The 17,066-nt window shown below is 50.5% G+C and overlaps 1 protein-coding gene across 1 annotated transcript in view; it reads left to right on the top strand.

Moving 5' to 3' along the window:
* ARG2 (arginase 2) overlaps positions 1 to 17,066 on the top strand; it is a 36,878-nt gene that overhangs the window by 13,131 nt on the left and 6,681 nt on the right. Inside the window, exons 4-5 of the mRNA XM_038765436.1 lie at positions 8,764 to 8,941; positions 13,909 to 14,068. Coding sequence (XP_038621364.1) covers positions 8,764 to 8,941; positions 13,909 to 14,068 — 338 coding nt within the window. The remainder of the gene's footprint in view (positions 1 to 8,763; positions 8,942 to 13,908; positions 14,069 to 17,066) is intronic.

The raw sequence follows: 17,066 nt of genomic DNA on the forward strand, positions 1-17,066 counted from the left end.
CTCAATAAGTACTATGGATCGAATGAATGAGTGAATGAATGTGGGAGTGCTGGGGTAGATACAGAATAATCAGGTCAGACACAGTCCCTGTCCCACACGGGGCTCACAGTTTTCATCCCCATTTTACAGATGAGGGAACTGAGGCCCAGAGAAGTGAAGCGACTTGCCCAAGGTCACACACGGCAGACAAGTGGCAGAGCAGGGATTAGAACCCAGGTCCTCTGGCTCTTAGGCCCGTGCCCTAGGCACTAGGCCCCGCCGCTTCCCTTTTGGACTGAAACCAGGCCGTGCTCAGCAGGTAGGGGAGGGGCGAGGTGCAGAAAAGTCTCTTTATCCTTGAGACATCTATGGCACTTTCTTAGATACTAGATACTTTCTTAGATACTAGAAATAGAAAGGGAATCCATCTGGCTCAATAGAAAATGGCCCTACCTCAGAGGTGCCCAGATCCAGGGGAGCTGGAGCTGTCTTTATATTTAAGAAAGAGGTATAAATTCCCCATTTCTTCTTTTTTTTTTTTAAACGGTACTTGTTAGGCACTTACTGTGTGTCAAAAACTCTTCTAAGTGCTGGGCTAGAGACGAATGAGTAAGGTCGGACAATGTCCCTGGCCTGCATGGGACTCCGAATCTAAGTAGGAGGGAAAGCAGGAGAACTGAAGCACAGAGAAGCTAAGCGACTCGACCAAGGTCACACAGCAAGCAGTTGGCAAAGCCGGCATTAAAACCTCTGACTGCCGGGTCCGCGCTTTATCCACTGGGCTCCGCTGCCGCTCTGGTCGCTTATTTATTCCTATTGATATCCGTCTGCCCCTCTAGACTATAAGGTCACTGTGGGCAGGGATCGTTTCTGCTAATTCTGTCGTATTTTACTCTCCCGAGTGCTTAGTTCGGGGCTCCGCACCCAGGAAGCGCTCAGTAAACTCCGTTGTTTGATTGATTGAAATATTTGGCCGACTGAGGTGCCCGAGGCAAGGATCTGGATTGCTGCTGCTGCGCTTTCTGATGCGATGCCAAAAACTCTGGTCAGACGGGTTGTCTGTCTATAAGGAGCCTTCTGTGACTAAGCCGTCATTTCCTCTTCTCCCACTCCCTTGCACTTGGATTTGCTCCCTTTTATCACCCCCGGGATAGAGCCGGGATCAGAACCCACGTCCTCTGACACCCAAGCCCGGGCTCTTGCCGCTAAACCCCGCGGCTTAAAATGGGGATTAAGACTGTGAGCCCCACAGGGGACAGGGACTGTGTCCAACCCGATTGGCTTGTATCCACCCCAGCGCTTAGTACAGTGCCTGGCACATTAGCAAGCGCTAAACAAATACCACCGTTATTATTATTAGTATTATCCGGCCACCGCGGGGGGCAGGTGGGGCCGGGGCTGCTCTCGTGGGGGGTCTCCCTCCCGGTCACCGGGCCTCGGGTCCACCCGGTCTCAGAGACGGGAGGCTCAAGCGTCTCTCCCTGCCGCCTCCCTGCAATTCAGCCGACAAGTTGGATCATTTTCTTCTCAGCACCTTTTTAATTTTGAGTGGTATTTTTTCAGCGCTTACTACGTGCCAAGCACTAAACTCCTAGTGGCTAGAGCCCAGGCCTGGGTTCTCATCCTGGCTCCGCCAAATGTCTGCTGGGTGACGCTTCTCTGGGCCTTAGTTCCCTCATCTGTAAAATGGGGATGAAGACAATGAGCCCCATGTGGGACAGGGACTGTCCAACCCGATTTGCTCGCCTCCATCCTAGAGCTTAGTACAGTGCCTGGCACGTAGTAAGCGCTTAACAGATGCCACAGCTATCATTGTTATTTCTAAATGCTGGAGTAGTTACAAGTTAGATTGGACACAGTCCCTGTCCTACATGGGGCTCACAGTCTTCATCCCCGTTTTACAGATGAGGGAACTGTGGCCCAGAGAAGCAAAGTTTCTTGCCTGAGGTCACACAGCAGACATGCGGCAGAGGCGGGATTAGAACGCAGGTCCTTCTGACGTCCAGATCAGTGCCCTGTCGACTAGCCCATGCCGCTTCAAATCCCTTAGGAGATGACTTCAAGCTCTCGCGGCCTCTTCAACTTTATTTTACAATCGCTTTCCAGGAGGCATCAAAAGGAACAAAAATCAATCAATCAATCAATCGTATTTATTGAGCGCTTACTGTGTGCAGAGCACTGTACTAAGTGCTTGGGAAGTACAAGTTGGCAACATATAGAGACAGTCCCTACCCAACAGTGGGCTCACAGTCTAAAAGGGGGAGACAGAGAACAAATCCAAACATACAACAAAATAAAATAAATAGAATAGATATGTACAGGTAAAATAAATACATAAATAGAGTAATAAATATGTACAAACATATATACATATATACAGGTGCTGTGGCGAAGGGAAGGAGGTAAGATGGGGGGATGAAGAGGGGGACAAGGGGGAGAGGAAGGAAATAAGAACCCATCAGTGATAGAGCAGATGCTATTCCCTTTTCTGCTTTGGTGGCATCATTCCAGATTTTTATTTAATTCTGCTCATTTGGGTTTGCTGTCAGGGCAGTTCTCAAGTGTTGGGACGCTTCGAGGTAATGTGCGATGTTCTTGTTTCAGGGGAATACCCCGGGCACATGTAGGCCCGGCCTTCCGTGTCAGATATGATATTACTGAGGAGGAGATTCTATCCCTGTACGGAAAGATGACGTACAAACTTGTGCTGTTGACAGGGCACCCCAGCTTCAAGAGTACAACGGTCCTCTGTTTGACACCGGGCAGTCCTGTGGTTGCTAAGATGGGTACTTTTTTTCTGGTATTTGTCAAGTCCTTACAACGGGTCAGACATCGTTCTAGATGCTGGGCTAGTGTCACCCGATAGATGAGATCGCGATATAGTGGACGTTAGAGGGGCAAAGTGAGCCTGCTGGGTTGTAGTGGGAAATCAGTGAGATAAGATAGGAATGGGTAATATAATAATATAATATGATGGTATTTATTAAGCGCTTACTATGTGCAAAGCACTGTTCTAAGCACTGGGGAGTTTACAAGGTGATCAGCTTGTCCCACGTGGGGCACAGACGATCGATTGCCTTAAAGCCGCCGGTAAGGTGTTTCTGGTTGATGTGGAAGTGGATGGGCAACCGCCAGAGGTTCTCGGGGAGGGGGGAAACATGGACCGACGTGAAAGTCAGAGCCGATTTTCTCCTAGGAATGATGCTTTAACTGAGGGGTGGGCTTTTGAGCCAAGGTCGACTATCCCGTTTTTACCAAAATGGCCCAGAATTCCGAGCTCAGTCGATTAAAGATGAGTAGCCTAGCTCCACTCGTCTATTTGTATTGATTCAGAAAGGTGCCACAGTCGGGCAGTCGGCGCTTACCTCATCAGACACCGAATCAATTGGACAACCCTCCCTGGTGACTTGGCTTAACGTGAGCAGGGAACGTGTCTGTTGTTGTGCTGTACTCTCCCAAGCGCTTAGTACAGTGCTCTGCGCACGGTAAGCACTCAATAAATACGACTGAATGAACGAAGGAATGAGTTCACCTTCTGGCTTCTTAAAACTTTGTCCCCAATTTCCCAGCCTTGCCGGTTGACTTTATTAAGTTGCTTCATCCGTTTCCCTGCGGCTCCTATTCTCGCCCTGCTGTTGTAAGGCAGAGGGGGCCAGCTGGTTTGCTGAAGTTGAAACCCAGCTGCAAAAAGTGAAAATTTAGACACTTTGTAAGGGCCGTCTGTCTTAAGACAAGCAATATGGCATAGTGGATAGAGCATAGGTCTGGGAATCAGAAGGTCATGGGTTTTAAGCCTGGCTCTGCCCCTTGTCTGCTGTGTGACCTTGGGCAAGTCACTCAACTCCTCTCTGTAAAATGGGGCCTGAGACTGGGAGCCCGACATGGTTCAGGGACTGTCCAACCCGATTTGCTTGTATCCACCCCAGCGCTTAGTACAGTGCCTGGCACAAGGCAAGCGCTTAATACCATAATTATTATTATTATTACAATATAACAGACAGATTCCCTGCCCACAGCGAGCCTGCAGTCTAGAGGGGGAGACAGACATTAATAGAAATAAATAAATGACAGAGTTGTGGGGCTGAGAGGACGGATGAATAAAGGAAGCAAGTCAGGGCGTTGCAGAAGGGAGTGGGAGAAGAGGGATTGAGGGCTTAGTCAGGGAAGGCCTCTTGGAGGAGATGGGCCTTCACTAAGGCTTTGAAGGGAGGACGAGGAATTGTCAGATAAGAAGCATGGCCTAGAGGAAAGAGCACAGCCCTGGGAGTTGGAAGACCCGGGTTCTAATCCAGTCTCCGCCCTTGCTTGCTGGGTGACCTTGGGCAAGTCACTTTTCTGTGCCTCAGTTCTTCATCTGTAAAAGGGGGATTAGATCCTACTCCTTTCTATTTAGACCGTGAGCCCCGTGTGGGACAGAGACTGTGTCCAACTTGATTTATTTAGTATCTACCCCAGTGCTTAGTGCAGTGCCTGGCACATAGTAAGTGCTTAACAAATATGATTTAAAAAAATTAGTTGTGTTTATCAAGCGTTTACTGTAAACAGAGCACTGTACTGTCATCATCATCATCATCAATCATATTTATTGAGCGCTTACTGTGTGCAGAGCACTGTACTAAGTGCTTGGGAAGTACAAATTGGCAACATATAGAGACAGTCCCTACCCAACAGTGGGCTCACAGTCTAAAAGGGGGAGACAGAGAACAAAACCAAACAAACAAACTAACAAAATAAAATAAATAGAATAGCTATGTACAAGTAAAATAAAATACTAGAAGTGAAGCAGCGTGGCTTAGTGGAAAGAGCCTGGGCTTGAGAGTCAGAGGTCGTGGGTTCTAATCCTGACTCTGCCCCTTGCCTGCTGTGAGACCTTGGGTGAGCCACTTCACTTCTCTGGGCCTCAGTTACCTCATCTGGAAAATGGGGATGGAGACTGAGCCCCACGTGGGACAACCTGATGACCTTGCTAGTGCTTAGAACAGTGCTTGGCACATAGTAAGTGCTTAACAAATGCCATCATTATCATTATTACAAAGCGCTTGGGAGAGTACAATATGACAGCCACATTCCCTGCCCACAACGAGCTTATAGTCCAGAGGATGAGCTTAGAGCTTGGAAAGAGGCAGCCCGAGGGAAATCCAAGAAAACGTCAACCCTTTAGAAAATACCTGCCCTCGACACTCTACCCTTGGTGGTTCCCCTGCCACCAGGTATTTTCCGACTTATCTTTCCACCGGGATCCATTAGAGTTACAGACTCCTCCTGGCTCCTCCTCGGATTTTCCTCTCAGTGGAGATCAGGGCCCTGAAATAGAAGTGCGATTCCTGGACTCCAGCCCAACGGGGCGGTTTCCCCTCCTCACCTCCTCCGAGGGCATCGAGGGAGTTTCATTGGGCTCGCAGGTGACGTTCAGGCAGCCTAGAAAAGTCATTCAGTCGTATCTATTGAGCGCTTACTGCGTGCAGAGCACCGTACTAAGCGCTTGGGAGAATACAACAAAAAGTCCAGGAATGGTCCAGGGCCAGGTTACTGTTGTCATGGAGTCTGGGGGCGTCAGGCAGAGAAACCGAGCCAGGCTCGTGGAAGGGGAGAGGAGGGGCAAGCTGGCCACCATCCGCCACATGGGCCCGACGAGGCAGCGGGAGCATTCTGCCTTGCCTGGGACACTGTGTTTGTCCCAAAGCTACCACGTCCTCTATCACCGTCCTCGAGGTGTTTGTTAAGTGTTTACTCTGTGCCAACCACTGGGCTAATAAATATAATCCGGTCAGACCCATTCCCCATCCCGCTTGGGGCTCGCCGTCCAGAGGGGAGGGCGAACAGGTGTTCAATTCCCATTTTACGGATGCGGAAACCGTGGCAATGAGAAGTTAAGTGACAGAGGCAGGTGGCAGAGCTGGGATTAGAGCACAGGTGTCCTGATTCCCGGGCCTCTGGTCTTTCTACTAGGCCACGCTGCCAACTCACACTCTGAAATGTTTCTCCCCGCCTGGGGGAAAGAGCCAGGGCCTGGGTTCTCATCGCGGCTCCGCCACGTGTCTGCTGTTGCTCAACTTCTCTATGCCTCAGTTGCCTCATCTGTAAAATGGGGATTTAATATCTGTTTCCCCGCTACTTAAGAGATTGTGAGCCCGGGTGGGACAGGGTCTGTGTCTGGACTTGTATTTTTCCCAGCAAGCGCTTAACACGTAGTGAGCGCTTAACAAATACCGCAGTTACTATTATCAATCACCCCGACTCGATCCCTTCTCTGTCCACCGTATTGCTTTAAGCGCTTAGTACAGTGCTCTGCACACCGTAAGCGCTCAATAAATACTGTTGAATGAATGAATTGCTTTAGGCCCTCAACCTGTGAACCCCTTTTTCTCCCAGTGTGAATTGACTGCAGCCACAATCCCTCCATCTTTCTGTCCTAAAAGGCATTTCATCATCATCATCGTCATCATCATCAATCGTATTTATTGAGCGCTTACGGTGTGCAGAGCACTGTACTAAGCGCTTGGGAAGTACAAGTTGGCAACATATAGAAACAGTCCCTACCCAACAGTGGGCCTTCATGCTTGGGATCCAGGAATTTGGGCAGATCCCTTCCTTCCCTCTTTCCTCTTTAATTCAGCCAGAACCTTGACCTGGGTTTTGTTCACCCCAAGTCCTCTAGGCCGTAAGCTCGCTGTGGGCAGGGAATGTGTCTGGTTGTACGGTACTCTCCCAAGCGCTTAGCACAGTGCCCTGCACACAGTAAGCGACCAATCAATTCGATTGATTGACAGGTTCTCTCCCTTTAACGAGTTGAGCAGAGGATATGCCATTGAGCCTTGATCGATCCGACTGATAAATAATACTTATGGTACTTGTTAAGCACTCACTATGTGCTAAACACTGTTCTAAGCCCTGGGGATTGAAGCCCGCCTCCCTCCGTACTCTCTGGGCTCCAGGCAGGGATTTAAGAACAGGATCCTGGAGTGAGTCTCCTCTGGGGGCCATGAAAGACACCTGTGACTCCTCCTTACACCGTACTTGGCACATAGTAAGCGCTTAACAAATGCCACTATTAAGTAGTAGTGCAGCGTGGCCCGGTGGCTACAGCACAGGCCCAGGAGTCAGAAGGATCTGGGTTCTAATCCTGGCTCCGCCACTTGTCTACCGTGTGACCTTGGGCAAGTTACCTAACTTGGCTATGCCTCAGTTCCCTCATCTGTAAAATGGGGGTGAAGACTGTGAGCCCCGTGTGGGACAGGGACTGTGTCTAACCTGGGCTTAGAATAGTGTGCTTGGCACATAGCGCTTCACTTCTCTGGGCCTCGGTTCCCTCATCTGTAAAATGGGGATGGAAGACTGTGAGCCCCACATGGGACAACTTGATTACCTTGTGTCCACCCCACCACTTAGAGTGCTCGACACATAGTAAGTGCTTAACAAATACCATTATTATTAATAATAATAATAACAAATATCATCATCATAGTAGTGGTGGTGGTAGTATTAACAACTCTGGCCTCTACAATGAGAAGGGGACACATTTTTTGTTAAACCTGGGCCGTATATGGAGGTACTGTTTATTTATTCTGCAATACTTTGGTCAAAAACCCACTTAGCTGAGGTAGAGGATTCCGTTGTTTCCAATTTTTGCAAATAATGCTCTTTCTCTTTGGCCAGCACAGAAACACCTTTTGACTAAGCGGGCTGAGTTCTGTGCCGCTGGTCGTGACCTTGGGAAACAGGAAGGTGCAGGAAACTGCTTCCTCGGGTAGAAAATGCAAAAAATATTTATTCCTACCATTACCTTCTGGGCTGTTGGGAAAATTAGAGATTTGTCTCTTGCCCCTTGAGCTGTTTGGAAGAATGGTGTACCAGAGGAGATAAAGTGTTGTTCGTATTAGGAAAAATTATACTGTATTTGACTTTCGGGAACCGTTTTTCATTGCTCTGCAAAGATACCGGGCTATGATTGGTTTCTTGTCCCACCAAATGGCTTTGTTTCTTGTATCTACCCCAGCGCTTAGTACAGTGCTTGGCACAAGGGAAAGCTTAGCAGAGCCCACTATTATTATTAATAATCATAATTATGGTGTCTTTCAAGTGCTTACTGTGTGCCAGGCACTGTTCTAAGCGCTGGGGTAGATACAAAATAATCGGGTTGGACACAGTCCCGGCCCCACACAGGGCTCCCAGTCTTAATCCCCATTTTACAGATGAGGAAACTGAGGCACAGAGAAGTGAAATGACTGTCACACAGCAGACAAGTGGCGGAGCCGGGATTGGAACCCAGGTCCTGCTGATTCCCAGGCCCGGGCTCAAGGCAGTAAGCCACGCTGCTTCTCGGAGCGCTATACTAAACGCTTAGGAGAGTACAATATACCAGAGTTGGCGGACACGTTCCCTGCCCACAAGGAGCTGACGGTGTAGAGGAGTCAGGGAATTAGCTGCGGCCTACCCAGAGAGGAAAACCGAGTTGAGTTTTCCTCTTGGCCTGGCTTGGTTTCGGGTCACGCTGTCGGTCAGTCGTATTTAGTGAGCGCTCAGTGTGCGCTTGGGGGAACACAATACTGATGATAATGATGGTGTTCATTAGGTGCTTACTCTGTGCCAAGCACTGTTCTTCTCTATTTAACATTGCTTTTGGCCCAGGCTTCGATCATGGGAAAGCGTCCGTGGCTTTCCCGGTCCGTGCTCTCGGCGTGTTGGGCGAAGTCGGGGACGGTCTCTCCCGGCCTAGGCTGGGGAAGGCCGGGGGCTCCCGGCCTGAAACCCCGCGTCAGCCCCTTCTGGTCCGCTCGCTCCCAGGCTACCGCGTGCACGACTTCGGCGACCTGAGCTTCACCTCGGTGCCCGACGATGAGCTCTACAACAACCGCATCCTCAACCCTCGCTCGGTGGGCCGGGCCAACCAGGAGCTGGCCGACGTGGTGAACCGGGCCGTGTCCGACGGCCACAGCTGCATCACCGTGGGAGGAGACCACAGGTCAGCGGAGGGCCCCTCCGGGGAGCGGGGGGACGGCGGGGCTGCGGACGGGGCCGAGGGCAGAGGGACACGGTCGCCTGCTGTTGAACCTGGAGATAATAATGATCGCTGTGGCGTTTGTTAAGCGCCGACTAGGTGCCTGGCACTGTCCTAGACGCTGGGGTGGACAGGAGCAAATCGGGTTGGACGCCGTCCCACGTGGGGCACCCAGTCTCCATCCCCGTTTGGTGAGGTCACTGAGGCCCAGAGAAGGGAAGTGACTTGCCCAGGGTCACGCAGCAGACGAATGGCGGGGCCGGGATTAGAACCCAGATCCTTCTGCTTCCCGGGCTCGTGCTCTGACCATTAGGCCACGCTGTTTCCCACCGTTGTTTTGACCTGGTGCCAGACGAAACCGCGACCAAGGTCCCGGCCCGGCTTTGAGGCCGTGTTTCTAGCCTTAACCAGAATGGGCCCTGCCGCTGTCGTTATTTTTATATCATTAAGCGCCACTGCTAATCATGGGTAATAATAATAATAATGGCATTTATTAAGCACTTACTATGTGCAATGCACTGTTCTAAGCGCTGGGGAGGTTACAAGGTGATCGGGTTGTCCCACGGGGGGCTCACAATCTTCATCCCCATTTTACAGATGAGGGAACTGAGGCCCAGAGAAGTGAAGTGACTTGCCCAAAGTCACCCAGCTGACAGCTGGCGGAGCTGGGGTTTGAACCCATGACCTCTGACTCCAAAGCCCGGGCTCTTTCCACTGAGCCATGCTGCTTCTTTTAATAATAGTAATAAAGAGCAGACTAATAATAATAATAGTATTGGTGATGCCAAGCACTGGGGTAGATATAGCAATCACGTCAGGAACAGTCCCCGTCCTACAAGTAGGAGGGAGAACAGGTATTGAATCCCCATTTTACAGCCGAGGCCCAGAGAAGTGAGGTGACTAGCCCAAGGTCACACAGCAGGCAAGTGGCAGAGCCAAGTCTAGAACTCACGTCTTCCACTCCCAGGCCCGGGGGCTTCCCACCAGGCCACACAGCTTCTCTGTTTCCTAGATTAATCTATGAAACAAAAAAAGCAATCTGGGATAAGAGAACAGAATTGGAAGTGAGGGTCCGCGCCCTAGTTTGACATTCGCTATGTGGCCAAGGGTAAATCATTTCATCTGTGGGCCTAGACTTCCTCTTCTCTGAAATGGGAATACCACCTGCCGGTTTTCTTCAGAGGTGGTGGTAATCTGTGTGCTCTCTTGTTGGAGCAAGAATGGCTAGGGGATGCAGCGTGGCTTAGTGGAAATAGCCCGGGCTTGGGAGTCAGAGGACGTGGGTTCTAATCCCGGCCCTGCCACTTGTCTGCTGTGTGACCTTGGGCAAGCCACCTAACTTCTCTGTGCCTCAGTTCCCTCATCTGTAAAACGGGGATGAAAACTATGAGCCCCCCGTGGGACAGCCTGACTACTTGTATCTACCCCAGTGCTTAGAACAGTGCTCGGCACCCGGTAAGCGCTTAAAAAAGACCATAATTATTATTATCATCAGAAGCCCCTGTGCAGGCGTCAAGAGATCTGTCCTGTCGCTGGCCCTGCACACTTTCAGGAAGGCCGAGAAGAAAGCTGACCTGGGGAACTACTTTCCAAGCGCTTAGTACAGTGCTCTGCACACAGTAAGCGCTCAATAAATACGTTTGAATGAATGAATGAACTTGGAGGGGGAGGAGAGCAGAGCAGAGCTCCTTAATGGCACAACCTCCTAGTAGAAACCCGAACGGCCCGGTGAAAATAGCGTGGGAATGGGAGGCAGAAGACGTGGGTTCTAATCCTGGCTCTGCCACTTGCCTGCTGGGAGAGCGTGGCCAAGTCATGTAACTTCTGTGTGCCTCGGTTTCCTCATTTATAAAATAGGCGTTTACTACCTGTTCTCCCTCCCACTATGTCTGCGAGCTGCTGGTGGGACAGGAATTGTGCCTGATGAGATTGCCCGGTATTGTCTATAACCCAGCGCTTACCAGTGTTTGGTGCCTAGAAAGTGCTTTAAAATCACAGCAATAATACAGATTTTTTTTTTTTACTCTCTAAGTTACCATATCGTCCCATCTATGGCCTCAATTATTTTGCACAACCTCCACACCTCAAACCTTTCATTAGGCCACGCCGCTTGAATGATCCTTCAGACTAGCCTGTGTCCCCATCCCCATCTTCTCGGCACCGACAGGCCAATTCTGTGGGGACAGTCCACCCTCCCCTCCCCCGGTAGCCTGAATGACCAGATCCCTTTGGGGAATTCAGTGATTCATTCATTCAGTCGTATTTATTGAGCGCTGTGTGCAGAGCACTGGACTAAGCGCTTGGGAAGTGCAAGTCGGCAACATATAGAGACGGTCCCTACCCGACAACGGGCTCACCGTCTAGAAGACTGTGAATAGAAGAGGACCTCAACATTATCACTGGGTTAAGGAGTACCAAGCTTAAAAAATGAATGAGGCTGCTGGGGCATTAATAATATTTAAGAATCATGGTATTTGTTAAGCGCTTACTATGTACTAAGCGTCATGGCCGTCGCTAACCCCGATCAACCATCTTGTAGCACGTGCCGTTCAATCAATCAATGGTATTTATTGAGCACATACTGTGTGCAGAGCGCACTACGATTCGCTAGAGTTGAGAAGCAGCAGGGCCTAGTGGATAGAGCAAAGGCTCGGGAGTCGGAAGGTTGTGGATTCTAATCCCGGCTCCGCCGCTTGTCTGCTTGGGCAAGTCACTCAACGTCTCCGTGCCTCAGTTCCCTCATCGGTAAAGTGGTGGTTAAGACTGTGAGCCCCATGTGGGACGGGGACTGTGTCCAATCTGATTATGTCGTCTCTTCCCCAGCGCTTAGTACAGTGCCTGGCACATAGTAAATGCTTAACAGATACCATTTTAAAAAAAATGATAGACATGCCCCCTCCCCACAGGGCGTTTACAGTTTAGTGGGGGTGAACTGAGGGAGTGTGGATGGCTCAGACAAGCCATCTCCGCTACCTGGAAAATGACTGGAGGACCCCCTGCTGACAGCAAGGCAACTCCTTTCTCCACCCTACACAAAATGTGGTCGGGAGGGTCAACCATTCATCGACCACACTCTCATCCCCGTCCCACACAGGGCTCGTGTTCTTCATTCCCATTTTACAGTGGAGTGAACTGAGGCACAGAGCAGTTAAGTGACTTGCCCAAGGTCACACAGCAGGCAAGTGGCGGAGCCGGCTTGATTTTTGAATCGTTTCCTAGGAAATTTTATAGCAGATCTGCAGTAACTCTTGGTTGTTCCTAATAATAACAGTAGTCACATCGTCAATAGTAGTATTTATTGAAAACCCACTTTTCATTATTATTATTATTATTGTATTTATTAAGCCCCTGCTATGTGCCAGGCTCTGGGATAGATACAAGTTAATCAGGTTGGACACTACCCCTGTCCCACGTGGGGCTCACAGTCTCAGCAAGAGGGAGAACAGGCATTGAATCCCCATTTTCTGAGGCACAGGGAAGTGAAGCGGCTTGCCCAAGGTCACACGATAAACGTCTGGCGGAGGCGGGATTGGAACCCGGGTCTTCTGACAACCAGACCCGTACTCTTTCCTCCAGGCTACGGTGCTCCACCTGATGCAGTGCACTGCCCTATGTGCTTGAGAAATAATAAAACGGTGACATATCTCTTGCCCACAAGGAGCTTGCACTCTACCGAGGAAGACAAATATAAAAAAAAAAAATACTCACAGGAGTAGTCTAAACAATTGAACACGCAGTTGAATAAACACAAATAAGAGAAGGCTGGGGAGTGTATGTTCTAAATGGGGATTAAGCCTGTGAGCCACACACGGCAAGTGGATTGTAGCCAACCTGATTAGCTGCTATCTGAGTAATAGTAATAGCACATAGTAAACACTTAATACCATCAAGAACAAAAGGCTGGCTTGTCATCAATCATCAGTAGTGACTTTCTTTTAACACCTCTCTTCTCCTTTGCCTCCCCTGCCCAATCCCCTTCCTCATTCTTCCATGCTTGCTCCCGCTTCCCGGAATTTCACCGTTTGTATTAACACGTCTTTGACGCGGCCAGAGGTCAAGGTGGAGCTCCTACTGAGCCTTCGGGAATTTTGGTCCTGGTATGTTGGGCAGTGGCAAAATGACTAAGGCAATCACCTGGCAATATCTGTGTCTTCCCCTCAGGAGAATGGCAATAATAATAGTAATAATAATAATAATGGTAATAGGTGCTTACTGTGTAACAGACACTGTCCAAAGTGCCAAGCTGATACAAGCTAATTGGGTTAGACACAGTCCCTGTCCCACATGGGGCTCACGGTCTTAATCCCCATTTTACAGATGAGGGAATTGAGGCACAGAGAGGGGAAGTGAGTTGCCCAGAGTCACAGAGTGGAGTGGTGGAGCCAGGATTAGAACCCAGGTCCTCTGACTCCCAGAGCTAGGGTCTTTCTACTAGGCCACGCTGTTTCTCCTAGAATGTCACAACGCTCTAGATCCAGATTACAAGCATGCCCGTCCCATCCCAGGATAGAAAGAGAAGCTGCGTGGCTTAGTGGCCTGGGAGTCGGAAGGTCATGGGTTCTAATCCCGGCTCCGCCACTTTTCAGATGGGTGACCTTGGGCGAGTCACTTCACTTCTGTGCCTCGCTTTCCTCATCTGTATAACGGAGATTGAGACCGTAGCCCCATACGGTACAGGGATTGTGTCCAGCCTGATTTGCCTGTATCCCGTCCAGGGCTTAGTACAGTGCCCGGCACAGAGCAAGTGCTTAATCAATACCACAGTTATTATTATCACCACTGTGATAATTATTACTCTATCAGACCCTCGCTGGCCCTCCATCCGCCTAGCCCCCAGGACGGAGTCTGAGCCCGAGCGGGCCTCGGCCATCGGCCGGCGGTTCACGTTGGCTCAGCGAGGGGTCTCCAAGAGCGGTCTCTGTCCTTTCCAGCCTGGCCATCGGCTCCATCAGCGGCCACGCCCGGAAATGCTCAGACCTCTGCGTCCTCTGGGTGGACGCCCACGCCGACATCAACACGCCGCTCACGACCTCATCGGGCAACCTCCACGGCCAGCCGGTGTCCTTCCTCCTCCGGGAACTCCAGGACAAGGTCGGTGGGGTGGGAACGGGGGGCGCTCGGTTGTCCTGGCGCACGGGGGGACTCTGCCGCAGAAGCTGGGCCTTTCTTCGGGGCTCTCGGGCCTTAGGTCAGCGCTCCGCTCTTCCCAGTGGGACCTCGAGAAACACTGGATTTGCCTCGCGGGTACTGGAAATAGTGCTCATTGTGGGCAGGGAACGTGTCCACCAACTCTGTTGCACGTGGCCAAGCACTTAGTACAGTGCTGTCCACACAGAAATTGCTCAGTGAATACCATAATAATAATAATAACAGTGGTGTTTGTTAAGCGCTTAACTTTGTGCCGGGCACAGTACTAAGCACTGGGGTGGATAAGAGCAAATTGGATTGGACATAGTCCCTGTCCCACGTGGGGCCCACAATCTCAATCCCCATTTTACAGATGAGGGAACTGAGGACCAGAAAAATGAAATGACTTGCCCAAGGTCACCCACCCAGCAGACAAGTGGCAGAGCCGGGATAAGAGCCCGTGACCTTCTGCCTCCCGGGCCTGTACATCTAAGCGCTTAGTACTGTGCTCTGTACACAGTAAGTGCTCAATAAATACCATAATGATGATGATGGTGGGATTTGTTAAGCACTTACCTTGTGCCAGGCCCTGAACTGAGCGCTGGGATTGGTACAAGAAAATCAGGTTGGACACAGTTCGTGTCCCACGTGGGGCTCACAATCTTAATCCCCATTTGACAGATGAGGGAACTGAGGGCCAGACAAGTGAAGTGACTTGCCCACGGTCAACCAGCAGGCAAGTGGCAGAGCGGGGATTAGAACCCAGACCCTTCTGACTGTCAGGTCCGGGCTCTAGCTACTAGGCCATACTGACTGACTGATGAGAAGCCATAGATGAGTGAGGTAGGCGCGCCCGAGGGCCTTGCCCAGCCCAACTAAGGTGAAACTAGATGAGCGGGAATTTGCCAAGGTGTGAAGTGGCCGACTCACCCGGAAGGTGCCCTCAAGAGCGAGGCTCCCACTTCTGCCTTCGGTGCCTTCTGTTAGCATCTCCTTGGACAGCTCAATAAGTCAGCGACAGGGAGTCAAAGTAATAGTATTTATTAAGCCCTTACCGTGTGCAGAGCGCCGTACTAAGCGTCGGCAGAGAATATACAGGTGGGAATTAGACCTTGTCCCTGTTCCTCACGGAGCTCACATTCGAAAAGAATTCCATCTGTTTCCCATTCCTGACACATGAACGCTTCCTCTCAGAAGCAAGTGAATCTCCAGAGGCAAACTGGAACATTTAAAGGATCACACTGGTGCTGGTGGATTTTTCTTTTCTTTTGTATTTTTATGGTACTTGTTAAGCGCTTACAAAGCACCAGGCACTTTACTTAGTGCCGGGGTAGATTCATTCAGTCGTATTTATTGAGCGCTTACTGTGTGCGGAGCACTGTACTAAGCACTTGGGAAGTACAACTTGGCAACATATGGAGATGGTCCCTACCCAACAACGGACTCACAGTCTAGAAGGGGGAGACAGACAACAAAACAAAACATGTGGACAGGTGTCATCAGAATAAATGGAAATAAAGCTAGATGCACATCATTAACGAAATAAATAGAATAGTAAATATGTACAAGTAAAACAGAGTAATAAATCTGTACAAATATATCTACAAGTGCTGTGGGGAGGGGGAGGAGTGGAGGAAAAAAGGGGGCTCAGTCTGGGAAGTCCTCCTGGAGGAGGTGAGCTCTCAGAGGTCTTTGAAGGGAGGAAGAGAGCTAGCCTGGCGGATGGGCAGAGGGAGGGCATTCCAGGCCTGGGGGATGACGGGGGCCGGGGGTCGACGGCGGGACAGACGAGAACGAGGTACGGTGAGGAGATTAGCGGCAGAGAAGCGGAGGGTGCGGGCTGGGCTGGAGAAGGAGAGAAAGGAGGCGAGGGGATGGGCAGCCTTGAAGCCGAGAGTGAGGAGTTTTTGCCTGATGCGTAGGGTGACTGGTAGCCACTGGAGATTTTTGAGGAAGGGAGTAACATGCCCACAGCGTTTCTGCCAAAGATGATCTGGGCAGCAGTGTGAAGTATAGACTGAAGTGGGGAGAGACAGGAGGCTGGGAGATCAGAGAGAAGGCTGATGCAGTAATCCGGTCGGGATAGGATGAGAGACTGAACCAGCAAGGTAGCGGTTTGGATGGAGAGGAAAGGGCAGATCTTGGCAATGTTGCGGAGCTGAGACCGGCAGGTTTTGGTGACGGCTTGGATGTGAAGGGGAACGAGAGAGCGGAGTCGAGGATGAAACCAGGGTTGCGGGCCTGTGAGACCGGAAGGATGGTAGCGCCGTCAACAGTGATGGGAAAGTCAGGAAGAGGGCAGGGTTTGGGAGGGAAGATAAGGAGCCCAGTCTTGGACATATTGAGTTTTCGAAGGCGGGCAGACATCCAGGTGGAGATGCCCTGAAGGTAGGAGGGGATGCGAGCAAGAGCAAAGGTAGATGCAAGGGTGGACACAGTCCACGGCCCACGTGGGGTTCGGGGGCTCAATCCCCATTTTACAGATGAGGTAACAGGTACAGAGAAGCCAAGTGACTTGCCCAGGGTCACGCAGCAGCCAAGTGGCTTGAAACAGTACTAGTTATGCTGCTGAGAAACTCACCTCTAAACGAGCCAGCCTCGCACATCTCAGAGGTCAGTGACTGGGAGAGGGAGAGGAGAAGTAAGATGTTACGTGGCTTAGCCTGAGACTGAGTCATATGAGGACTGTACAGCTTCTTTCAATGGCTTTTTCCTTTTTTAGGGCAGGCTTCAGAGCAGCTTCTCCCTGAAATTCCTGGGTGTGAGGTCCTGGCAAATCTGCCCAATAGCCACCTCCCAATAAAATAGCCCCAAAGAGGCTCTATCTAGCTTATCCAACAATCAATCAATCAGTTATAACAACACAGGCACATTGGGTGCACAGCACAGTACTAAGTGCCTGGAGAGTATAATACAACAGCATTAGTACACAGGTTCCCTGCCCACAGTGAACCTACTAGTA

This window comes from Tachyglossus aculeatus, chromosome 23, assembly GCF_015852505.1.
Source record: "Tachyglossus aculeatus isolate mTacAcu1 chromosome 23, mTacAcu1.pri, whole genome shotgun sequence".
NCBI lineage: Eukaryota > Metazoa > Chordata > Mammalia > Monotremata > Tachyglossidae > Tachyglossus > Tachyglossus aculeatus.